The sequence below is a fragment of the Boleophthalmus pectinirostris genome, unplaced genomic scaffold, assembly GCF_026225935.1.
Source record: "Boleophthalmus pectinirostris isolate CB_2022bp ecotype Guang Dong unplaced genomic scaffold, ASM2622593v1 HiC_scaffold_13, whole genome shotgun sequence".
NCBI lineage: Eukaryota > Metazoa > Chordata > Actinopteri > Gobiiformes > Gobiidae > Boleophthalmus > Boleophthalmus pectinirostris.
Window position 1 is genome coordinate 10,268,814 of NW_026571036.1, and position 24,173 is coordinate 10,292,986.

Sequence of the window (24,173 nt, forward strand, 5' to 3'; positions counted from 1 at the left end):
GAGTGCTGCCAAACGTGACAGGCATAAACAGTTTCACTGATGAAGTGGGCTGCAGCCTCTCATAGAATTATAGCTGTCTGATAAATGTGTTAGCATTTATTGATCAATGGCTTGTCTCTGTCAAGGAAAACATTCATTTATCGAACTACCAAATGAATGAGAATAACCACTGCTCCTCTTTTTCATAGACATCTCCGTCCATCTATGATGCAGCAGCTTTTAAGACGACTTGTATTTGATGTTCCCATGCTCTCGGATTACTGCAAGATGCCTCTTAAAGTAAGTCTGTCTTAAATTAGGCCTACAATCTTTTAACATTATAGTAACACTTACATTTGTCTTGTCTCTTTTGTCTGCAGTTGTTAACCAACCACTATGAACAGAACTGGAAATACTACTGTCTGCCCTCTGGGATGGGAAGCTTAGGTTTAGCCTCTGAAGAGGAATTACTTCTGACAAAGAAGCTATTCTGGGGGATTTTAGAATCTCTCTCTCAGAAGGTATATCAAGAGATTGCTATGGCAATGTATTCTGTGTAATTTTGATCCATTCTAAGCATTGCATATTGTTTCCATCTGTTAATAAATTCTCAGTTCTGTAAAGGTGGGAGGAACCATAATAGTCTTGTGTGGCTGAGGCAAAGCTAAAAATAGATGAGGCTAAAAAAGATGAATCATTTATCAATTTCTGTGACAGGCTTTTGTTACATGTACAATACCTCTGCTTTTCCTCTCCTCGGTCTCTCCATCCTCATACCCCCTGTGGCATGAACTGGATGAAGAAAACCAAGTGTGTCAAACTTTGATTCTGTCTTTTGTAGAAGTATGATGCTGAGCTTTTCAAAATGGCCAAGTCGTGTCTGTGTGCCATTGCTGGAGCATTGCCTCCTGACTTTGTGGATACCACCCTTGGGGCTACATTGGAAAAGCAGGCTTCAGTGGATGCACACGGAAACTTTGACCCTAAACCAATCGTCACTGCCAAGTAAGTGTTCTGCAGTGAACCATTTTATTAAGTTACGTAGTTAAACATGTGATGTGTCTCTGTCTAACCTACATAAACTTTTAAAAGCATCTCCCTTCCTGAAAAACTTGAGTACATTGCCAACAAATATGCAGAGCATTCCCATGATAAATGGTCCTCAGAGAAGGTATGTTCTAGCCTCTGTGACATGATGTATGTTCCTGTTTCACTGCTGAACAGCTTTGTTTCTCATGTGGAACTGTTGTCTCAGGTGTCAGCAGGCTGGATACTTGGGGACAGTATTGATGATCAGGCCAAAACACATCCTCTGCTGAAGCCTTATAAATCTCTGAATGAGAAGGTACACACACAAACATTATCACAGCATCAGCCATCGATCATCACTAAACCCACCCAAGCACTAAAGCTGTATTGTGTAGGAGAGGGAAACCTATCGCTGGCCAGTGAAGGAGTCACTGAAGAGCATGCTGACGATGGGCTGGAATATTGAACGGACCAAGGAAGGAGAAGCCATGTTCCAACAACGAGAAAGTGACAAGCAGAAGAAAACAGAATCTGAGGTGTTATGATCAATTCTAGCTCTGTTAGCTGTTTGGAGTACAACAAGCCTGAGCAGTCGTGATGAATCAGCTGTCACAATGTCAGTACAAGTTGGACAAGTTGGAGATTTATTTCACATTTAATCATTGTCCTTGTAGGTTAATGAATTCAGTCCTGCTCCAGTGGACCTGCACAATGTCACTTTGTCAAGGGAGCTACAGGTCAGTCATTGTTTCTTAATTAAAACTTTCAAACTAATGGGAAATTCAAATACTTGAGTGTATTATTTATCTGCAGGGCATGGTTGAAGTAGTTGCAGAAAACTACCACAACATTTGGGCTAAGAAGAAGAAGATGGAGTTGATGAGCAAAGGTTTGTATAAATATTGAATTATTTGTGCTACATTGACATCTCTGACTATATTTCCTTTTTGTTTGAAGGAGGAGGGAGCCACCCATTGCTGGTTCCCTATGACACCCTGACTGCCAAAGAGAAGCACAGAGACAGAGAGAAAGCCCAAGAGCTCTTTAAGTTCCTGCAGATCAGCGGATACGCTGTCACAAGGTTTGCACACACCACTGAAAATGCTCGTTTATAAACTCCTGCTGCGTTTATGTTTGTTATTATTTGGTCTATATTGCTGTACTTAGGGGTATGAAAGATATGGAGCAGGACTCGTCGTCTATGGAGAAGCGCCATGCCTACAAGTTTGTTAAGACACTGCTTAAATATGTGGATTCTGCCCAAGAATTCATTGCTCATCTTGGTACGTACTGTTTCATTTTGTTTCATTTCATCCTTGTCTATCCATTTCAAATATTTATGTGATTATCTTAACTTCAGAGGCTATGGCGACTAGCGGGAAGACCGACAAATCTCCACATGACCAGGAAATCAAGTTCTTTGCGAAGGTTTGTTCATTACTGGATTCCTTTTTGGCATACAGTTTCAGCAATACAGTTTTATTTGACGGTTGTATTTTACCTTTATAGGTGTTGCTTCCACTCATAGATCAAGCTTTTAAGAACCACTTTCTTTATTTCCTGTCTACACCCAATGTGACCCTGAGCAGCTGTGGGTGTGCCTCTAATAAGGAAAAGGAGATGGTCACCAGGTAAAAATAGAACATGTATTTGTGAGGTTTATTGATACTTTGCTGTAACATTACACTGGGGGTATTCTGAACTCAAGAAAAAATACAAAATAGATTTAAACAACACATTTTCAGGAGGCTGTGATCAATGAGTTCACAGCCCTTTTTAGGTGTTTGATTTTCAACCAAAAAGGTGAGAGTGACCTGCAAACTGTAATACTATTTGAGTAGGACTTGTTTAAGCTCACTTGTTGTAATTTCAACTAAATCAGGTCTAAGACAAGAAGGACTAGGGCAAGTGTAGAATCAGGTGCTTCTCCTGGACAAGCAAATAGTATTAAAATTATTTTCATTTCGATTCTGATTTTACTTATGTTATATGTTCCATTGTATAAGAATGTAAATCTTTACTTGCCCAAATTAAATACATTAAAATAAAATAAAATAAAATACAAAATCATCCTCTCACTGTCGCAGCACAATGTTCAGTATGTTACTCAGGGCTTGAATAAAAAAAATCAGAGGCAGATTGATTACAAAAATAAAAGCCGTGTTCCTACAAACGATACATTAATATGTTTCGACCTATGAGGTTTTCATCAGGGCTTAAGCAAGGAAGAGACAGCAGGTGTTTTTATTAAGAGGTGAGAAGGTCATGTGAAGCTACAAACCTAGAACACGATACAAATTGGTATGAAAATATACGAAGTGGACAAAATACGTCAAAATATGCAAATATGCTGTGTCACTGGTGATTATTTACAAACAGATACAACAAGCGATATGATGAGAAACAATAAAAAACTGTGCATAGTATAGATTGTTATCCGTAAACCCAAAAATCAAGATTATCACTGAGCCTTGGGTATTGTTTGGCTTTTAAAGTGTCTACCCACAACATTTCTCTTTGGGCAAACATTCTCACAGGCTCACACCACCTCTTACGTTTTTTTTTTGTTTTGTTTTTTTAATGACCATTGCTTTTAAGGCATTAATGTTTGAATGGCCTGCTTGTGCAAAGTGTTATGCCAAAGGATAGTTTGGGTTTCCAGTTTTGATGGCGTATTTGTGTTCAGAAAGTCTGTCCTTGAGTCTCCTTTTTGTCATTCCCACATAGAAGCAATTACATGGATAGGACAGTTTATAAATAACAAGAGTGGTGTTACAGTTGGCAAAGTTGTGGCATTTGAAGGTCCTGGATCCGGATGGGCCTGTGAAAGTATTGGTTACGCGGATATTGAAGATGAATTTGGGTTTTGGGCCCTGTCAGGTCTTTAGGATCAGGGTTGGCTTAAAGTAAAGCTCAGGGAATGTCGCCTCACCCCCAGGGAATGTTAACATCGATTGCAAAGTATCAGTTGTTTTTCATTTTGTGTACTACTGCTTGCATGGCCTATTTCTTTTTTCTTTCGTTCAGATTCTTCAGTACCTTCTTTACTTTGTCTGTTCTAGCCTTTTCTGTAAGTTGGCAGCTCTTGTCAGACACAGGATTTCTCTCTTTGGTAAGGTTTAACTCCCATGGTGTCACTGTTTGCCCTAGTACACTGCTATAGGCCGGTGTTTGTGTTGCAGGAAGTGATTCTGCAATCATGGTGAGCTGTCTGGACATCCTTGCGCGTTCACTCGACACAAGGTAAGGCTGTTTGCAGTGGAAAACTATATGGTGTTTAAGATTTTAACTTTCACTGTTTACCCTTAGAACGGTGATGAAGTCTGGTTCAGAACTGGTCAAGGCTGGATTTCGGGCTTTCTTTGAGAATGCAGCGGAAGATCTGGAAAAGCTGCTGGAGATGTTGAAACTGGGAAAGTTCCTCCAATCACGTGCTCAAATGAAGAGCGTCAGTCAGAGCATCAACTATGTGACTGTGGCCTTACTACCAGTTCTGGTGTCCATCTTTGAGCACATCACTACTTACGGGTTTGCGGCGGATCTCCTGTGTTAGTTTTCAGATTTGTTTTTACTGCTTGGAGCTTCAAAGAGCCCTTGTGTTTCCTTATTGTAATTATGTTTTAATTGCTTTCAGTGGATGATCTACAGTTGTCCTGTTACCGAATCCTCACATGCCTGTACTCTCTCGGTACAGGAAAGAACATCTTTATGGAGAGGTGAGGGTTCATTTTCAATAAAATGTTAACAAATATTACACTAAAGCTGATCTCAAAAAACATGTTTGCTGTATTGTGTTTTTGCCCAGACATCTGCCTGCACTGGGAGAAAGCCTCGCCACCCTAGTAGGAGCTATGCCTGTAGCGTTTTTAGAGCCGCCGCTGAATGCTTACAACCCACTGTCAGTGTTCAACACCAAGACGCCCAGAGAGAGGGCCAGTATGTGTCTGCTCTGTTATGTGTATGCACCGTCAGCTGGAAGGCTTTCATTTAAAACAGCCTTGTTATTGTTTTTGTTTAGTTCTGAGTATGCCTGATACGGTGGAGGAAATGTGCCCAGAAATGCCTTGCCTTGACAAACTGCTCAAGGATGTGAACGACATCTCTGAAACTGGAGCACGCTACAGCGACATGCCACAGGTGAGGACCAAATGTCACGCTCACTGACTCTGGCTTTGATGTTCTTAGTACATCACATGAACGATTCCTCTGTAGGTCATTGAGGTGATCCTCCCCATGCTGTGCAACTACCTGTCTTATTGGTGGGAGAAAGGTCCAGAGAACTCTCCTCCGGACACTGACTGCTGCACCATGGTTACCTCTGAACACCTCAGCATCATCCTGGGAAACATCCTCCGGATACTCAATAACAACTTAGGCACTGAAGACGCTCCGTGGATGAAAAGAATTGCAGGTAGGTACTATTGACATTTCATTAGTCGATAGATTGGGTTGTTTACAGTAACATACAGTCTGTGCTCAAAACATCAGATTACTTCAAACAACCAGTTATAGGTGTATTATTGCTGAAGTTGGCAGTGTGGGTGAAATATTTGTGCTCAGGTTAGGTTTGAAAGCTCCAGTTAGAGGGTGAACTACAAGTATAATTTCTCCTTATTTTAATTAGCATGTAACAGTGAGAAATAAAGAAAAAAAAATTAATATAACTTCTTTTTACATGAAAGCTACAGTTGCTCCCTGTCTCTTGCAGTTTACTCGCAACCAATTATCTGCAAAGCTGGCGCTGACCTTCTTCGAAGTCATTTCCTACCGACCATGGACAAATTGAGGAAGAAGACAGTGAAGGTGATTATAATAAACAGATGCATGTTACATATTCTCTCCCTAATAGAACCATACAGATCTAACAGTGTTGTGTGTTTGCAGGTTGCTTCTGAAGAGGAGCTGTTAAAGGCTGATGGCAAAGGAGATAACCAGGAGGCAGAGCTGCTTATTCTGGACGAGTTTGCCGTCCTCTGCAGGGACCTCTATGCCTTCTACCCCATGCTCATACGTTATGTAGATAATAACAGGTATGCTTCACAGGGATTGACACAACATAGTATACAGTATATCATATACAAAGTATATACTGAAGTTATTACCATTCTAAACTCATATTTTAGGTCTCGATGGCTGAAGGAACCCGATGAGCACTCCACAGAGCTTTTCCGAATGGTTGCAGAGATCTTCATTCTGTGGTGCAAGTCAAATGTATGCTTTTTTGTTTCTTATTCAAGTGTCTTATACTATGTATTTGTGAAGTAAAAATACTTTTAAAAACAGAACTTCAAGCGGGAAGAACAAAACTTTGTGGTGCAGAATGAGATTAATAACTTGGGCTTCCTCACTGGAGAAGGCAAGGCAAAGATGTCAAAGGTAGGATACAATTCCTTTGTAAATCACTTTTACAGAAAGCCAATTGTCTTTAGATTAGGAGTGTGATGGCATAAACTGTTTCACATTGTTATTTTTATATATGATTGCAAATGTTATTAGTCTCTCTTATTTCCTTTGGGTAATGACTGGTCTTTTGCAGTCAGGTGGGGACCAGGAGAGAAAACACAAACGTCGTCGTGGTGAATATTACTCCATCCAGACATCACTCATCGTAGCTGCTCTGAAGAAGATGCTGCCTGTGGGCTTAAACATGTGCACTCCTGGAGACCAGGAGCTCATCTCGCTGGCCAAAATACGCTACAGTCTGGTGAGTTTGTGCATATGAGAGGAACTCGCTCTGTTTATTAATGCACACATAAACCATAGTAAAAAAGAGGATGGACTGCTGTATTATTATTATGTTTGTTTCACTGTTGCTGCCGAAAATGTATTTTCTTTCGGGATCAATAAATTATTTATCTATTTATCTATCTATTTATCTATCTATGTATTTAACATTCACTATCATATCACAGCTGTTTGTCATCTAGTTTTGTGGACCTCTGTACTGTATTTGGTTTATTTAGTAGTTAAACCATGCCCCCTGCTGGTAATTTTGTTCCCTGTGATGTCTGTTTTCTGTCATAGAAAGATACTGACGATGAGGTGAAAGACCATTTACGCCAGAATCTTCATCTCCAAGATAAGGTAAATATAGTTTTATTAATTTCATGCTAATGTAGGTTTGTGTTTTCTATTTAAACCTTTTTGTCTACACATCATTTGCAGTATTACAATAACATTCTTTTTATTCTTCTAGTCGGATGACCCAGCGGTCCAGTGGCAGCTGAACTTGTATAAAGATGTGGTTGTAAAGAGTGAAGAATCAGCCAACCCAGAGCACACAGTGGATCGTGTGCAAAGCATCTCTGCTGCTGTTTTTCACCTGGAGCAGGTACAGAGCGAAGTGCACACTCGCACATTATGGACATGGGCTTTATGAGAGGGATCTTGCTCGTGTTTTTTTTTTTTTCATCATTACTAGTTTTCAGTGTTCCAAAAATTTAGTTCTGCAGCACTCTGTTAACATGTGGCTCCTGCAACTTGGTCACTGTTCAGTTAATAGCTTTTACTCTAAGTCTAACCAGGTTTACTGAAAAACCTTTCAGGTGGAGCAGCCTTTGAGGAATAAGAAGTGCGTGTGGCACAAGTTGCTGTCCAAACAGCGCAAACGTGCTGTAGTGGCCTGTTTCCGCATGGCCCCTCTGTACAATCTGCCTAGGTGAGTTTACTTCTGATGCCTTCTGATGTCTTGGTTACAATTATCAGTAATCTACCACCTTTAAGACACTAATTTCTAACAGAAACAGAACCATATTTTTGTGGGGGACATTTGTTTTTTTGTGTGTCTATGTAAAATCTTCATCTTCTTCCCAGTAACCCTTTTTCTTCTGTGTTGTTTTTACATAACACTTCCTCATCCTCCTCAGATACAAAATTAATAATTACTTCCTGAATGGCTATCGGGTGGTTTGGCTGGAAAGGGCATTCAAAGCCTCCAGCTTCGACCGCCTGTTTTCTCTGCTCACGGTAAAGTGGAACTACTAGGCAAATGCATCATCAGCACTCTCTCCTCATCACCAGGACCAGGCTCTGCCCAGCAACCAACTCTTTCCTGACTATTGATTCTGATTGGTCAGCTTAAACATGTTACATTTTGGATAATAGACACAATATATATACTTGATTGTTTGGTTATTTGTTCTTTATACTGTGAATACTTCTCTTAACAAAAGTAACAATTCCAAATTGTAAATGACCTGTCAGAAGAGTCAGTGGCCCCTACATGAGCTGTCACCTCCTGCTTGAAATGCACTCGTGTAACCCCTCCCTCATCTCTCCTTCACCAGGACCCACCCTAATGCCACTCTGCCTCCCCATCCTCTTCATTCACTCCCCATTCCCTCATGTCCCCCTCCCCAGGCATCGTGCTATCAACTTCTTCATCCCAGCCTATCAGAGACTATGGATAGAGACAGAGGAGTACTCCTTTGAGGAAAAACTAGTGCAGGATCTGGCAGTAAGTACTGGGCTTGTCTTGCCCTCGTCCTGTGTGCCCTGCATTGGCACCCCTCTGCCAGTCCTGTCTGCTGAATGCTTCTTAAGGCCTGTGCCCGTTGAGCCGTGGGAGCGTGTTCGTGTGGGAGGCTGGGCCAAAGCACCCCGGGGCGCCCCATGTAGGCGGGCCAGACCCTTCACACACAGGTCCGTCAAGGGCCAGAGACTGCATGACCAACTCAGGAGACACAGGGCCCGCTCCAGCGCTCTCAGATGTAGGAAAGCAGGCTATGCCTTTGTGACAGTGGTAAGGAGGGTCGCTCTTTAGCTGTTTAGCTGTCAGATGTGGATCCAACCATCAGTTGTCTTTTCTCTGTAACTTTAAGTCTGTGAGTTGTAACGTACAGTACCTTCTGTATCCATAGTGACGTGGCATGTTTGCGCTCGCATTTCATGGTCGGTATTTGTGAATACGTTCAGCAAAGTAAAAAAAAACAATCCTATTTTGGCCTGGGTTTAAAAGTGAAAGTGTTTTATTCTTAAGATACATTCAAATGTTATAAATGTTCAAGAGTTTTAGCCATTATTACAGTTCATTGTGACATCTTTCATGTACAGCCATTATCACCAGTGGCCTAACAGCTTGCCTCTGATTGATTTACAATGCATGTGCACTGACGGTTGTAAGTTCATTTTCCACTATAACTATCTTGTCAAGTTGTTTCATGGGCTACTTAGAGTGTAAGATATTATCACATCTGCATGCTGTTTGAGTGTAATGATGTTTTTTTTATCAGTGGAAACATGTATGATATTGTAAATTGTCTGAAAATGCACCTTTTGTGGGATGATATTCAGTTTAAAAGTGTGTGGTATTCTACAGAAAACCCCAGTCAAGATGGGGGAAGAGGAGGAAGAGGAGGTGGCTGAAGTTCAGCCGGATCCTCTTCAGCAACTCATCCTCCATTTCAGCCACAACGCCCTGACAGAGAGAAGGTGAGCCCCTTACACCAACCATAGATCATGATATCAGACAGCACTGGATTAAGAACAAATATAATTTTTTGCAGTCACTTGGAAGAAGACCCTTTGTATATTGCATACGCAGACATGATGGCAAAGGTAGTATTCCCTTGAGCAATGATTTGTTTTCTAAATGGTTTGACCGTCACTCTAAACAGTTGTTGTTTTGCAGAGCTGTGCAGAAGATGAAGAAGAAGAAGAGGAAGAAGGCAAAGAAAAGACATTTGAGGTTTCTTATATTGTGTAACAGGCCTATAATAATGCCTTCACAGAGAGTTCACTACAAATACACTTTACCTTTAATATGAACGTTAGGAAAAAGAGATGGAAAAGCAGAAGATCCTGTATCAGCAGGCAAGGTTGCATGCCCGTGGGGCTGCAGAGATGGTGCTACAGATGATCAGTGCCAGTAAAGGTAAGACCTAGGGTGCTGTTTCCTGACTGAAGTACAGTATATTCAGTTTGTCCTTCTCGTGTTCCCTCAGGTCGATTGGGCCCTATGGTAACCTGCACCCTCAAACTGGGCATTGCCATTTTAAATGGAGGCAATGTGCATGTCCAACAGGTGGGCTCTTGTACTGTCAGACTCAGGTTATATTCAAGGACAATAATGACCATGACCCTGTACAAGGTCTATGATGTCACTGTAGTCTGATCACAAACTTATGGATTAACTTTTAAATTGCTGCCAAATTAACAATATGACATTACATGGTGTGTGTTTATTGTTATTATTTTGACTATGTGATTATATTTCACTTTCAATTGTCAGAAAATGCTTGATTATTTGAAAGAAAAGAGAGATGCTGGCTTTTTCAAGAGTCTATCAGGACTTATGCAGTCATGCAGGTAGGAAGTAGAAACATTAGAAGAAATTATATAAGACACATAACTGTGTACATGTATCATGTATAATGTCATTATGTCTTGTCAGTGTCCTGGACTTGAACGCCTTTGAGAGACAGAATAAAGCAGAAGGACTTGGGATGGTGACAGAGGAAGGTTCAAGTAAGTAAAACACAATACTTACAAAAAGTTTCTATTTAGATCCTACTGTTAGATCCAAACTAAATACAATTCAGTGACACTGTTGAGGTATGTGGGTTTTTAAAATAAGAAATAAAAAGTTCTAATGCTGAACCATGCAATAGTAAATGATAGTAGTAGATCATAGTTATACAGACACATACGTTCAGTTTGTTTTTAAGGCTCAGATTACTACACTGGAATGTAAACGTTCCATTTACAATAGCACTGACATACACCAACATTCAACCTTGTACTTATGATATTTGTATTATAACAAAACACAGCAGAAAATTACAAATTGATTTAAAAAAAACCAAATCTAGACGTATCTGTAATTTGATGTATATTATTTACCTGCAGTGTCTTACATTGTTTCTTTATCTATTGCTCCAGTTGTTATTTGAACCTTGCCTCTGACCATTTTATACACACTGTTGTTGTGTCCTTGGGCAAGACACTTCCTCTACCTTGCCTAGAGTGAATGTGGTTCATGAGTGACTGGTTTGTGGTGGTCAAAGGGGTCGCCTCACCTTCTGTCATTCTATCCCAGGGCAGCTGTGGCTTCTTTAGTACTGTATCTTACCACCATTGAGTATGGAGTAAATGTATCATAACAGTGTACCACAACAGACAGCGCAAGTGAAAGACATTATTACTGTGGAGATAATTGGTAGTAGTAATATTATGGCTTGTGTTTTTGTTGGAGAATCGTTGTACATACAGACTGGTGCTGCAGGGTGTTTTAGCTCCGAGAGGTGGTCTGTCATGCACTAACAGTAGTGTCTAATCCCAGAGTACATGGTCCAGCATTAATCCAGCTTTCCCCACTTTTCATCAAACAGTTTGTCTTCATCATACATTTCCAATAGGTCTTTAACAGTTCATTGTATGTAAAATATGTCATTATAATTTCATATTTAAGTGGCACAAATTTAGCTCACAATATTAATTTTGATCAGCATGCTTTTGAGTTGTACACCCGTAGCTGATATATTTATATCTCTGTGTATTGTAACCCAATGTCCTCTCTTTTTGCTTATGTCTTGGTGAATTCTTTGTCTCCTTCCTGTCATTTTAAAACCCATCGATGGCAGTCCACACTCAGCGGGGTAAATAGCAAACTTAGATCGTCCTGATTTGGCTCTGCTTCACCTGAATGTCTCCTTCATTTACTTGTGATCCACTCTCCCTGCTTCCTCTGGTGACCAGCCCCGGTGTTTCCTCAGTGAGCAGGAACACCCTGTGCATGCAGACTGTTAGGCATACTTTGCCTGTCCTTTGTGTGACATTGTTCTCATCACCTCATGTTAACAGTTACTAATGCAGTCCCATTACTGATCGTCCGAGGCACAGTGCCACCTCTGAGGGTTTGACTGAAGCTGTGTCCACAGCATAAGCAAAGCTTTGTCTTGCTTTAGATTTGGGGCTCATTTCAAAAAGCTGGTTTCTATACACATGGACATACTGTGCACACTCGATCATTTAGCTGTGCTGTTGTTTCTTTTTATTATGAACAGTAACCACTTTTTGTCCCCTGCTCCTGTGCTTTCTCAGGCTGAAGCGCGGCCTGCATGTCAAAGTTCTCAGGCTTCCTTCAGCTTCTGGAATTGTTCTATGGTTTTACTATTTTAAAACAAAAAATACACTTTGGATTCAGAAATCTAAAGACCACTGTTTCAAAATGACATTACATATGCTTGCCTCATGTGAAATCATTTTGAGGGTAGTCTCATATATCCTTTTCATTCAACGACTACTTAGGTTGGTCTTTCACTTTGAAATTGTATTTACAAAAGTATTCTTTGAAAGGTTCCAAAGTACTACAAAATGATGACTTTACCAAAGACTTATTCCGATTTTTGCAACTTCTGTGTGAGGGGCACAATGGAGGTAAGGCCTTGTGTGTGAGCATTTCATATTTTTGTTCAATTCCCCAAGGCTAATGTTGATCTTTATGATTATAACAGATTTCCAGAACTTCCTGAGAACACAAACTGGAAACACCACCACAGTGAACATAATCATCAGCACAGTGGACTACCTGCTGCGTCTGCAGGTCTGAAAATGGCAGCACTGGTTTCAGCATTGGCTTTTGTTCTATGTATTATATATTATTCATTCATCTGCTCTACAGGAATCTATCAGTGACTTTTACTGGTACTATTCTGGTAAAGACGTGATAGACGACATCGGAAAGCTCAACTTCTCCAAAGCTCTGGATGTGGCCAAACAGATCTTCAACTCCCTCACAGAATATATTCAGGTCAGACTCACAATAGGCTGTTTAATGGGTTCATTTATTTTACATTAGTTTCACTTTTTCCTAATTCTTTTTGTAGGGTCCATGTATTGGAAATCAGCAGAGTCTGGCGCACAGCAGGCTCTGGGATGCTGTCGTGGGCTTCTTACATGTATTTGCTAACTTGCAAATGAAGCTGTCACAGGTACAGCACACTTTACACGTTAAGTGACATTATGGATCACTAGAATGTTCAGTTCTAGTGGTATCAGAAGGTATCAATAACAAAAAGCAAGTGAAAAGCAATACACATGATGTTACTGTACATAATATTAAAACTGTTTCAAAAATATATATCTTTTTTTGTCTCCATAGGATTCCAGTCAAATTGAGCTGCTGAAGGAGCTGATGGATTTACAAAAAGACATGGTGGTGATGTTACTGTCTCTACTTGAGGGTAAGAAGACTTGACATTTCCTACATGTGCACATACTGGTAGTTTGTCTCTGACACTTACTAACTCTCCTCTCTCCCATGAAGGCAATGTGGTTAATGGAACAATTGGAAAGCAGATGGTGGACACCTTGGTGGAGTCTTCAAGCAATGTGGAGATGATCCTGAAGTTCTTTGACATGTTCCTGAAGCTGAAGGACTTGACTACGTCTGACAACTTTAAAGAGTACGACCCAGAGTGCAAGGGCCTCATTTCAAAGAAGGAGTTTCAGAAGTCTATGGAGAGCCAGAAGCAGTACACTCAGTCTGAGATTGAGTTCCTGCTCTCCTGTGCGGAGGCCGATGAGAACGATATGTTCAACTACAAAGAGTTTGTGGAGCGCTTCCATGAACCAGCCAAAGAAATCGGCTTTAACGTGGCCGTGCTGCTGACGAATCTGTCGGAGCACATGCCTCACGACTCTCGCCTGGGCAGCTTCCTGGACGTGGCTGAGAGTTTGCTGGGGTACTTTGAGCCGTATCTGGGCCGCATCGAGATCATGGGCAGTGCCAAGCGCATCGAGAGGGTTTACTTTGAGATCAGCGAGTCGAGTCGAGAACAGTGGGAGAAGCCACAGGTCAAAGAGTCCAAGCGACAATTCATCTTTGACGTGGTGAACGAGGGCGGGGAGAGCGAGAAGATGGAGATGTTTGTCAACTTCTGTGAGGACACTATATTTGAGATGCAGCTGGCGTCTCAGATATCAGAGCCCGACGAGGTGGAGCAGGTTGAAGAGGAGGAAGAGGAGGAGGGACACAGCTTCCTGGAGGATGAAGAGGAGGCAGAGTCTGTGTCAGCTTTTACTAGCGCCTGCCGCTCCGTCAAGAACAAGATCTCCAGTGTGCAGCAGATTTTCTCACTGAAAAACTTGCGCAAACAGTTCAAAAAAGTACGAAAGCTGAGCATTAAAGAGGTGATCACCGGCTTCTTCTCCTTTTTCTGGATGCTCTTCATTGGCTTCTTTAAGGGCATCTTTGGCCTCATCTTCGGATTCTTCCACCTCATCTGGTCCTCTATGTTTGGAGGCGGCCTGGTGGAGGGAGCCAAAAACATCAAGGTGACAGACATTCTCGGTAACATGCCCGACCCAACCCAGTTCGGAATCCATGGAGACGTGACAGAGGGGGAGAAAGTGGAGGCGCTGGAGTCATCGGGCAGTTTGGACGCCTCTTTGACACCCACCGGAGACGTTCCAGAGGCCGAGCTGATGATGGAGCTACTGGGAGCGCCTAAAAAAGAAGGAGGGAAACACGTGGAGCCCGGCCTGGGAGATGTGTCCGAGCAGAGCGAGGGATCAGCGGCCAGCAAGAGGAAAAGTGTATCCAAACCCGTCGAGAAAACAGAGAGTGAGCCAGAGAAAGCTGAGTGAGTGATTAGTACGCACAAACACAAAATAAATCCTTAAATTTCCCCCCAAATATCAAGAGCCTGTACCTGATTTCAAACCATGAGTCAGGAACATGTTTTAGTTCAAACTTTTAGCCTTGCTCACTGCGATATGACACAGAAACAATTGTCTATTTAAAGATTTTGATGCTATTGTAGATTTAAATTGTTTTACTGGGATTATCCTGCTTTGTTTTCAATATTATTCTTTATCACAGTATATCTCTGTCGCAATAAAATCGCTTCAAAATCTGTTACTGTGACAGGCTTATAGAATAAATTAAACCAGGTACAGGCCCTCAAGATCATGTTGAAGAAGTTTTATGTGTTGTCTGTGTTATCCAGCACCGAGAACCAAGAGAAAGAGGACAAACCAAAGGAGGAGGAGGCCCAGGAGCCAGCAGCAGAGGAGAAACCTAAAGCTAAATCCGCCGCCCCCAAAGAAGCATCTCCTGCCTTCATGTCCAGTGTGTTCGCTGTTCTGGACATCTATCTGACCAAATCTCTGGTATGCAAGTCGTCATACTGCAGTACTACCCCGCACCCATTTTCAATGTGTGTTTTATCCAGTACATATGACAGGTTAGACTACACTAAAAGTAGGTAGAGATAATTCCTTAACTGTTACCTATCATTGGAGTTTTCCGAGTTGGTGACCGCTACTAACTGTATTTCTGTACATTTCTTCAACTTAACTGATGTAAAACTATGATAAATATTAAACACAGGTACTATCCCATCAAATTAAGTTAAAATTAGAAAAACATGAACATATTTCGCATGCATTTTAAAGCAGAACTGAACATTAAATCCACTTTTTTCATTACTAAATTGTGCATATGGTGTTTTAATAGCATTAGCTACTGTTCCTAATAATGTCTGGCAATTTTAGTGGTGCAGACTAACTTTTAAACATATAAAAAGGAGTTTGAAATATGGATACTCATTAGACTAATCACAATGTTACTTATAGCCTCAGATCCTGCACCTGCTCCGCATCACTCTCCCCTTTAATCCTCCAAGTAAAGTTTAATAGCTCTAATAGAAATGTGTTTGTGGGTGAAGTTCAGGTGTTTAGTCCCACTTATAATTGCCTTTACCGTGTGTAATTTATCAGCCAGCTGCATCATACTTTCATTTCAAAATACTTACTCACAACATTTACCACTGTTGTCAGCAGATGGCGTCAGAGAGCTAGAACAAACATTCTTAGTGAACAGCATAAAGCATGTTTCCCACAAATTTACAATATTTAAAAGACTAGACTAAAAATATAAAATAGAAACTCTGTAAGTGATGGATGTTTTCTGGTTATTCTCTTCAGAATTACCTTGCTCGAAACTTCTACAACCTCCGTTTCCTGGCCTTGTTTGTGTGCTTTGCCATCAACTTCATTCTGCTCTTCTACAAGGTAACATATCAGACACAGCATAAAAGGTGTAGGTATACGCACATCACTGCTGCAAGGCTACTTCAGTGAACACAGAAAGTGACACAAAGCACGCACACTTACTCCCAAACTCCCAACACATCTGATACATTCACATTATGCTTGGGGTTAGACAGAGAAAGAATTTGTTATCCATAACTAGGTTCATCTGACTAATAAAATGTCTGGACAATAGCCTATATCTACATATACAGAGGTGGTTAGTTCTCATTTACATTTACTTGACTTTTTAAAGAAACTCTTTACAGAGTGCTTTAGCAGCATATTTTTATTAAAGCAGCAGTTCTCTAACTGAGTAAAGGTTTTGGTTACTCTTCCCACTGTGCGTAAATCTACAAATGACTTGATGGACTAGTTTGTCTCATTTTAGACTTAGACAAAATTAATTGAGCCACAAGGGAAATTATTTGGACACAATAGCTCACACATCACAAAATAATTTTATAAAAAGAGTAAAAAATATAAATAATAGTAATACATTTCAAACAAGTAGCAAAAAAGATAACAAGAGACAAGTATCAAATAAGACATCATTATATAAATGTATAGGTACAAGTCAAAATAAAATAGAAAAATAAGTAATAAACGCTGAGCTTTATATAAGAGGTCATAGCAAAAATTATGTAGGACATAGGGTTATCTGTTACATAATGTGATGATTTGTCCTTCAATTTACTTTAACTTCAAATTATAAATCAGATGTTATGTCCCTACAGTTTCTCTTTAAGTTACTCTTACTTGAGTAGCAGTTTTCCCAAATACTTTTTTACTCTAATTTGAGTAATTTCGTAAGCCGGGCGTACACTGTGTGATTTTTGGCCCTTTTTGAGCTGATTTTTTACCCCTGCCATTGTTTTGGAGATTGGGCTAAGTTTTGACTTAATTGTGTGTCGAAGTTCGTGTAGTAAACATGGAGTATGAGAACCGATTAATACCTCACGACCAGATCTCAATCGGCAGGTCACAAGAATATCATAGTTATATCATATCATCAGTTATATCAGAATATCATATAATATATAGGTCACTTGTTTAGCAGCTTGCCAGTGAGTAAAAAGTTAATGTGCCCTGTTAATGTGTAAGGTGACGGGAGAGGCTGATGAGGACGACTCGGACGAGGGCAGCTGGGGAGGTGATGAAGAGGATGAGGATGATGAGAATACACTGTTCGACATGGATGAGTTTGTACTTCAGGAGAGCACTGGATACATGTTACCTACTCTGCGCTTCTTGGCCGTCTTCCACACTGTCATATCACTGCTGTGTCTGTTTGGATACTACTGCCTCAAGGTACACAGCGCTCTCATGGCTCTGTCTGTGGGTAAAGCGTGTGCATGTGGCACTATCCAAATCTCATTTATTTACTGTAATAATGTGAAGAGCATTGTAAAAAGGATATTACACTTCGATAGTGTATTAATTGTTACCACATAACATATTTACAAAATAATGTTACCTTTTATTGGTTTGAAAATGCTATATTCGCCAAAAACAATTTTAACATTAGGGATGTAACAATATACAAATCTCTTGGGACAATATTATCATGATATACATCTCACGATACAATATTTATTGCGATATTTTGGAGAGGCTGATATAATTGTAGAAAGGATACTTTTCTGCTTTTAAAATACCTTGACAAGCTTTTGGTGTGAATTATTTCCGTCCCAAGAATTCAAGTCAAAACATATTCCTTCATGTTGTATACACTGAAATGAATCATGGGATATGTAGTTCCTGATGTTTATGAGCTGTTGCTACTATAAAACCATGTATTTAACCAAAGGAACTTATAATTTGATATATTGTGACAGTCCACGTCATTATTGTGAAACTTTTGACGATACAATATCACGATATTTCCGTTATTGTTACATCCCTAATTAACATTTTTCACTTTAGTTTTTGACACTGAGTCCCCTCTCCCTTTGCTGTGTGCTCTAAGTCACTTCCCCTACAAAGCACTATCACAACACAATCAGCGTGCAGCCCACTAACGAAACTACTTCACCGCATCAGATGTGACGAAGATTTGTGGGCGGAGTATTGGATAGAATCATGTTACTAATCGTAAATTACTCAAGCATGCATGGATGCAATTAAATATGAAATCACTACAGGTATATTTTTGATGAGAGAACGTTATAACAGTAGAAATGTGTGTACGGTCCCTCAGTCATCCAGGTAGAATCCATGGCAAAAAGAGAAATTAAATTAGTCAATTGGACTGAAGTTTATTTGGTTGAATCCCCTGCCAACAAGGTAGAAAGCTCCAAAAAGTCAAATTTGCATAATACTCCTTTTTAAAACTGTCCTGACAACCCTTTTGTGCTATATTTTTGTTAAGACAGTATCTTCTCCAGTGCTATAGCAGAACAAATTATCATGGTCTCTGTACTTATCTGCTTATTTGGCGCTCCACTGTAGCAAAACAATGCTTTAATCCCTGAAAGTTCACATTTGTGTCATAATATTGTGTAACTCTTCTCTCTCTCATCTCCCTGCCGCTCTGTGAAACTTGCAGGTGCCTTTGGTGGTGTTTAAAAGAGAGAAGGAGATTGCCCGTAAACTTGAGTTTGACGGTTTGTACATCACAGAGCAGCCCTCGGATGACGACATCAAGGGCCAATGGGATCGTCTGGTCATCAACACTCCGTAAGTTCACTGTTCCACGCAGGCTTGAGGATAGCTTTAATTCTGTCAGTCTGTGAACCTATGTTTATTATTTCACTTTAATGTGCTTGCTCTGCAGGTCTTTCCCTAATAACTACTGGGACAAGTTTGTCAAAAGAAAGGTAAGACTCCATTTTCTAACAAACATCTGTATTATTCTAAATGCTTATTTAAAGTACATATGACAGGTTAGACTTAGTGTGATTCATCATCTGGTTTCACTTTGTGGAAACTGTCTGACCTCGTGGCATTAGAATTCATTCGCTCGATGGTAGGCGGGTACTTTTTTATTTAACCAGTCAGTGCTATTTGGTCGTGACGTATGTAATGCGCCAGATCTCGTAGGAAGAAGGGCAATAATGTCTTTCCCCTTGATAAAATTCACCAAACATTCTCTTTGTTCTGGCTTTAAATCCTCAATCTTGGGAATCGTTGCGAACACAGAATGTCTGTCTTCGTCTACATCCATCTTGACCGCTTTGTTTACTGTTGTGCTGTACCACAAACGGGACCCAGACAGGTGCTTGAGTTTGACATCATAGCTTCAGAGCTCTTCGCTGATTGGCCGGTGCGCAGTCTACAACTTTTGGGGTTTTTGTGAACTGTCTAGTGTATTCAAATTTTTGACCCAGTCATGAAATTGAACGGAGGCACTAAGTGGCGCCAGCCTGACTTGGTTAGACTTTGCATTCCTCTAAAACATAATTAACATATTTAGATTTAAGATCTTATTTTTATCAAAAATCTTGCCTCGTTTTTTTCTAGTTTTGTCATTTTGATAGCTATAATTTACTACCTGGTGAGAGCCGATATGACATTCCCTTTAACAAGGAATAAAACAAGAGTAAATTACACAAATTATTATTTGACAAGTAAAAATAAAAATCACCTCTATACTTCTTGTATTTTCCAACTCTTCACCACTGTTGTAAAACTGAATTTTTACCATCCCACCAAACTAAGTCATAATTGAAATAATGAAAGTAATAAGAAGTTATAATTAAAGCCGCAAGCGGCGTCGAACGGCCCTCGCCCGCCGTGCCCACAAACGCCATGCCAGCGAACTCCGCGCCCACAAATGGTGCGCCCCGCCAATACCATGCCCTAAACGCCGTGGCCACAAACTCCATGCCCACAAATGGAGAAATTACATAGTGTGCCTTTAAATGTTCTTTCCACCCCCTGCTGGCCAAACTTGAAAAATGCCCATGTCAGTAATATGTTTCTGCTTCCAGTCATTAACAGAATTGAATTCCCAAATTTGGTACAAATCTATAATGATCTGATATAATAATCTATAATGTTAATGTTTCATGTCTATGGTAGGGGGCACTATAGTGTTCACTTTTCATTTGTTTTATAGTGTATTATGTTCAGACTGAGATCATGCATTAATGATTCAAATTTCAGTTCAATCGGACTAAGCATGTGCGTGTAATATATTATTTTATGTTTTTTGGAGGAGTCTTTGCGCCCCTGCTGGCCAACAGTGAAAAATTTCCCATGTCCATAATATACTTTTTTACTCATAATCATGCATAGAATTTAATTCCCAAATTTGGTGCAGATCCGACAATGTTGACATTTCATGTCTATGGTAGGGGGCGCTATAGTGTTCACTTTTCATATGTTTTATAGTGTATTATATTCAGACTGAGATCACACATTAGTGATTCAAATTTCAGCACGATCAGACTAAGTCTGTGCGAACAGGAGCAAATAATGTCACCTTGAAATTCGCCAAAACTTTGACCAAATTTTGCAGCTTCGCCGCACGTAAACCGTGACAGTTATAAAAAAAAATCATTTAACTTTAGATGTTACACTTCTCTAGATGATGTACGGTGATTTTCAGCCCTGTGGGTGAAGCGCCTTCAGAGGAGTTCGTTCAAACGCAACGTCAGCGAAAATGCGGACTCAAATTTCAATCCAAGATGGCCGCCTTCTGGTTTGTCAGGGGGCGTGGCCATAATAATATTTTTTGTTTGTCTTCACATGACGAATGGGTGTACCGAATTTCGTGGCTCTACGACAAAGTTGACCGAGACATCTCCCATAGGCGCCAAATTTTTGAATTTTCCAGGTGGCGCTGTGTCGCCATTTTTTTATGCCTGTGCACGAAACCTATATTTTATCGAATTTTTCGCCACTTCTGAATATTGTGCCAAGTTTGGTGAGTTTTAAAATAAAAAAAATAAAATAATAATAATTCGAGCAAAAACAATATATCCGAAAACATTAGAACAACATATTATACGTTTTTTGAAAGCTCTCGACCTTCCCCACGTCACCGTGGGGTCATTGGTGAGTGACGGGCACTGACGCGCTCGTCATTCGCCATCTCGTCGAGGTCACCCATCGCCTTCCATTGACTTCCATTCATTTTAGCAGTAGTAAATATGGCTCAGGCCTTGGGCGTGGCTTACTGGGATACTGCTGTTCGTGCCGGGGGCGACCGTGGACATAGTTGCATGTCGTCTTGTTGCGCTCGGCCATGCGCACATCGCTCCCCATTCGCTCCCCATTCGCTCCGCTTAGCGGAAGCAATAGGCCCTACGCCCTGTCGGGGCTCGGGCCTAATTAAACTCCTTGTGGTTGTGTGTAAAACTGAGCAGATAATCCAGTCATGCAGATACAGTGCAGCTAAAAATAGCCTTTTCCCTTCTGTGTGTAGGTGATTAACAAGTACGAAGACCTGTACGGGGCTGAACGCATCGCTGAGCTGCTGGGCCTGGACAAGAGCGCTCTGGACTTTGACCCGACTGTGGAGACGGTGGAGAGAGAAGCCTCCCTCATGTCCTGGTCTGTCCTTTGTCATGTACTTCTCATAATGTAAACATGTAGGAAAATATGACCACTAAATACTTCCTGGCTGCACAGATCTTTGTTTATTTAGTTTAATTTCTTATCTTAAAATAAAAAAGTAATGGTCACTTTATCTCTTCCTACCGCAGGCTGAGCTCCATTGACACCAAGTACCACATCTGGAAAATGGGTGTAGTTCTGACAGACAATGTAGGGCTCCTTCATAGTAAATCTTCATATCTTTTTTATTAAAATGTTGTATTTAAATGACACGCTCTGCTCCTCCACGCAGTCCTTCCTGTATCTCATCTGGTACACCACCATGTCAATCTTTGGACACTTCAACAACTTCTTCTTCGCTGCTCACCTGCTCGACATCGCTATGGGCTTCAAGACCCTGCGCACCATCCTGTCCTCTGTCACGCACAACGGCAAACAGGTGAGCGAGGCCATCAGCAGGGGGCGCCACGTGATTGGGACTTGGTCATGATTTAGTCTGTATGTCACAGTTTGTTTTTTTCTATACTGATATGTACTTATTTACATTTCATGTAAAAAAAGCTTGACAAAAATGAGTCCATCTAAAGGTTTACAATGTGCTAATTAGGGCAGAAGGTAACACTTTAGATCAGAGACCACATATTAATAGCTAGTTAATAGTAAAATGCATAATAAGTGCTTAATTACATCATTGTTAGTAATTATAAAGTACTTTCAATGCATTTTTGTCTAAGACCGTATTTTTTGAGTACTGACCATTAACCAAAAGTAGTGGAGATTACAATAAATGTTTTTGTGCATACACTGAAATCTTAATAAGCATTAATAAGTGTTTGATTAATACCAACTAATAACTCAGTAACAGCTAATTAGAATACCAATTACCACTTAGTTAGTTATTAATATGTGGTCCCTTAACTAAAGTGTCGCCAAAAATTTAATTGTGTTTCGGCCAAATTGCAAATCTATCATAAACACAACTAGGGAGAGTGCAAAAATATTGAAATATCAATATATCGTATCATTTAATGTGATGATACAGTATCAATATCGTGGGCTGCTGTATCGATATTTTACCAGAGGTGGGACCAAGTCGTTGTTTTGCAAGTCTCAAGTAAGTCTCAAGTCTTTGACCTCAAGTCTGAGTCAAGTCCCAAATCAAAGACAGGCAAATCCAAGTCGAGTCTTGAGTGATTGGCTCATAAGTCCAAGTCAAGTCCAAGTCGTCTGCTTTGAGCTTCAAGTCACTTCAAGTCTTTAAACCACAAAAGTACCAAATATAGCCTAGATTTTTGCAATTTATATGAATTTTAAGTTAAACTGTTTTTAAGTATTCACAGTACTGTATATGAGTATTTATTAAGAGATTATTTATTAAGAGTTGTAGAAATGCACATTTTTCCTTTTTAAATATCTTGACAAGATTTTAGTGTGAATCATTACAGTCAGAACAGAAAGAATGAATATTTAAAAGTGCTAAATAACAGTTATTTATTAAGAATCATGTTCTTTGTACTTCCCTCTGTTTTACTGCATTATACTGTGTATTACTGTAGTACATTTGAGTATCACAGTAGTCAAGTTCGACTCGAGTCCAAGTCACAACTCGCAAGACCCCACTCTGTATTTATTTTACTAAATTATTTTGTTACAGCGCTACAGTTTTGTTGCTTGTTTAGAGGAAGGAAACTCGTTTATGCAACACATTTGACATTTTCATTGTTTTGATGATTAAAATGTTTGTGTTTCATATTCACTTTGCACGAGAAGTGGTTTAACAAAGACTTTTAGTATCACAGCCATGATTTAACCATTAATTTTTATTATACCGCATCAAATCGAATTGAAATAAATTGAAAGCTCACTGTATTGAGATATGTATCGTATCTGCAACTGCTTATTGATACCCAGCCCTAAACACAACATTTATGTTTCAGTAAAAGGACGCTGTTCAAAGTTCACATTTTAAACACATCCAGAACTGACAAAAAGACTAAAAGAACTGAAATATTAAAAGAATCACATTTCAGAACAGATCTAAACTACAGGGTTAGCAGTTTTATGCAGAATAAGACAGGGGATGTTGTTGTTTGTGGAGGAAGTGACATAATTACTTCCAAAAACTGCAGCTTTTGTGATTTCAAATTGCAATTTCAAGTTGATTGTGATTAATGTTGCAGCCCTAGAGCAAACGCCAACTTCTGTGTACTGTCTTTGTGTATTTCCTTAACATCCAGTTTACTGTATGTCACATTGCCTTTGTTTTAGTTGCTGTTGTCCATACATTTAGCACTTGAATTGAGTATTTTCTGAACAATGCCCCTCATATGCCCCTGTAGCTGGTGCTGACGGTGGGGCTGCTGGCCGTGGTGGTCTATCTCTACACTGTGGTGGCCTTCAACTTCTTCAGGAAGTTCTACAACAAAAGTGACGAGGACGAGCCCGACATGAAGTGCGACGACATGATGACGGTTTGTGGCTCTCATAGTGCGAAAATCCAGACGCGCTTTATTCGAGGGACAATGAAGCTGCTTTTTTCAAGGCCAGAAGAGGCTTGGGTTTAAAAAGTTAATGTGTCCAATATTTCTTCTTTGTCAGACAGAAAACCATGGCATTTAAACTTCTAAAGA

General features: G+C 40.1%; 1 protein-coding gene across 1 annotated transcript in view; it reads left to right on the plus strand.

Annotated features, from left to right (window-relative positions):
* Window positions 1–24,173, plus strand: part of ryr3 (ryanodine receptor 3) — a 68,590-nt gene that overhangs the window by 38,313 nt on the left and 6,104 nt on the right. Inside the window, exons 52-102 of the mRNA XM_055149768.1 lie at window positions 189–279; window positions 360–500; window positions 821–984; window positions 1,072–1,150; window positions 1,235–1,324; window positions 1,404–1,544; window positions 1,683–1,745; window positions 1,822–1,897; window positions 1,966–2,089; window positions 2,176–2,291; window positions 2,369–2,436; window positions 2,518–2,639; window positions 4,071–4,120; window positions 4,191–4,251; window positions 4,318–4,556; window positions 4,643–4,724; window positions 4,814–4,944; window positions 5,027–5,145; window positions 5,221–5,419; window positions 5,717–5,811; window positions 5,893–6,038; window positions 6,132–6,219; window positions 6,292–6,384; window positions 6,545–6,712; window positions 7,033–7,092; window positions 7,205–7,339; window positions 7,554–7,666; window positions 8,368–8,749; window positions 9,326–9,438; window positions 9,513–9,564; window positions 9,638–9,694; window positions 9,781–9,880; window positions 9,951–10,030; window positions 10,238–10,314; window positions 10,400–10,473; window positions 11,589–11,603; window positions 12,304–12,384; window positions 12,462–12,550; window positions 12,629–12,757; window positions 12,834–12,938; window positions 13,109–13,190; window positions 13,274–14,591; window positions 14,958–15,120; window positions 15,937–16,023; window positions 17,146–17,352; window positions 18,590–18,720; window positions 18,818–18,860; window positions 21,413–21,540; window positions 21,693–21,753; window positions 21,836–21,982; window positions 23,883–24,014. Of these exons, the coding sequence (XP_055005743.1) occupies window positions 189–279; window positions 360–500; window positions 821–984; window positions 1,072–1,150; window positions 1,235–1,324; window positions 1,404–1,544; window positions 1,683–1,745; window positions 1,822–1,897; window positions 1,966–2,089; window positions 2,176–2,291; window positions 2,369–2,436; window positions 2,518–2,639; window positions 4,071–4,120; window positions 4,191–4,251; window positions 4,318–4,556; window positions 4,643–4,724; window positions 4,814–4,944; window positions 5,027–5,145; window positions 5,221–5,419; window positions 5,717–5,811; window positions 5,893–6,038; window positions 6,132–6,219; window positions 6,292–6,384; window positions 6,545–6,712; window positions 7,033–7,092; window positions 7,205–7,339; window positions 7,554–7,666; window positions 8,368–8,749; window positions 9,326–9,438; window positions 9,513–9,564; window positions 9,638–9,694; window positions 9,781–9,880; window positions 9,951–10,030; window positions 10,238–10,314; window positions 10,400–10,473; window positions 11,589–11,603; window positions 12,304–12,384; window positions 12,462–12,550; window positions 12,629–12,757; window positions 12,834–12,938; window positions 13,109–13,190; window positions 13,274–14,591; window positions 14,958–15,120; window positions 15,937–16,023; window positions 17,146–17,352; window positions 18,590–18,720; window positions 18,818–18,860; window positions 21,413–21,540; window positions 21,693–21,753; window positions 21,836–21,982; window positions 23,883–24,014 (6,907 nt within the window). The remainder of the gene's footprint in view (window positions 1–188; window positions 280–359; window positions 501–820; window positions 985–1,071; window positions 1,151–1,234; window positions 1,325–1,403; window positions 1,545–1,682; window positions 1,746–1,821; window positions 1,898–1,965; window positions 2,090–2,175; window positions 2,292–2,368; window positions 2,437–2,517; window positions 2,640–4,070; window positions 4,121–4,190; window positions 4,252–4,317; window positions 4,557–4,642; window positions 4,725–4,813; window positions 4,945–5,026; window positions 5,146–5,220; window positions 5,420–5,716; window positions 5,812–5,892; window positions 6,039–6,131; window positions 6,220–6,291; window positions 6,385–6,544; window positions 6,713–7,032; window positions 7,093–7,204; window positions 7,340–7,553; window positions 7,667–8,367; window positions 8,750–9,325; window positions 9,439–9,512; window positions 9,565–9,637; window positions 9,695–9,780; window positions 9,881–9,950; window positions 10,031–10,237; window positions 10,315–10,399; window positions 10,474–11,588; window positions 11,604–12,303; window positions 12,385–12,461; window positions 12,551–12,628; window positions 12,758–12,833; window positions 12,939–13,108; window positions 13,191–13,273; window positions 14,592–14,957; window positions 15,121–15,936; window positions 16,024–17,145; window positions 17,353–18,589; window positions 18,721–18,817; window positions 18,861–21,412; window positions 21,541–21,692; window positions 21,754–21,835; window positions 21,983–23,882; window positions 24,015–24,173) is intronic.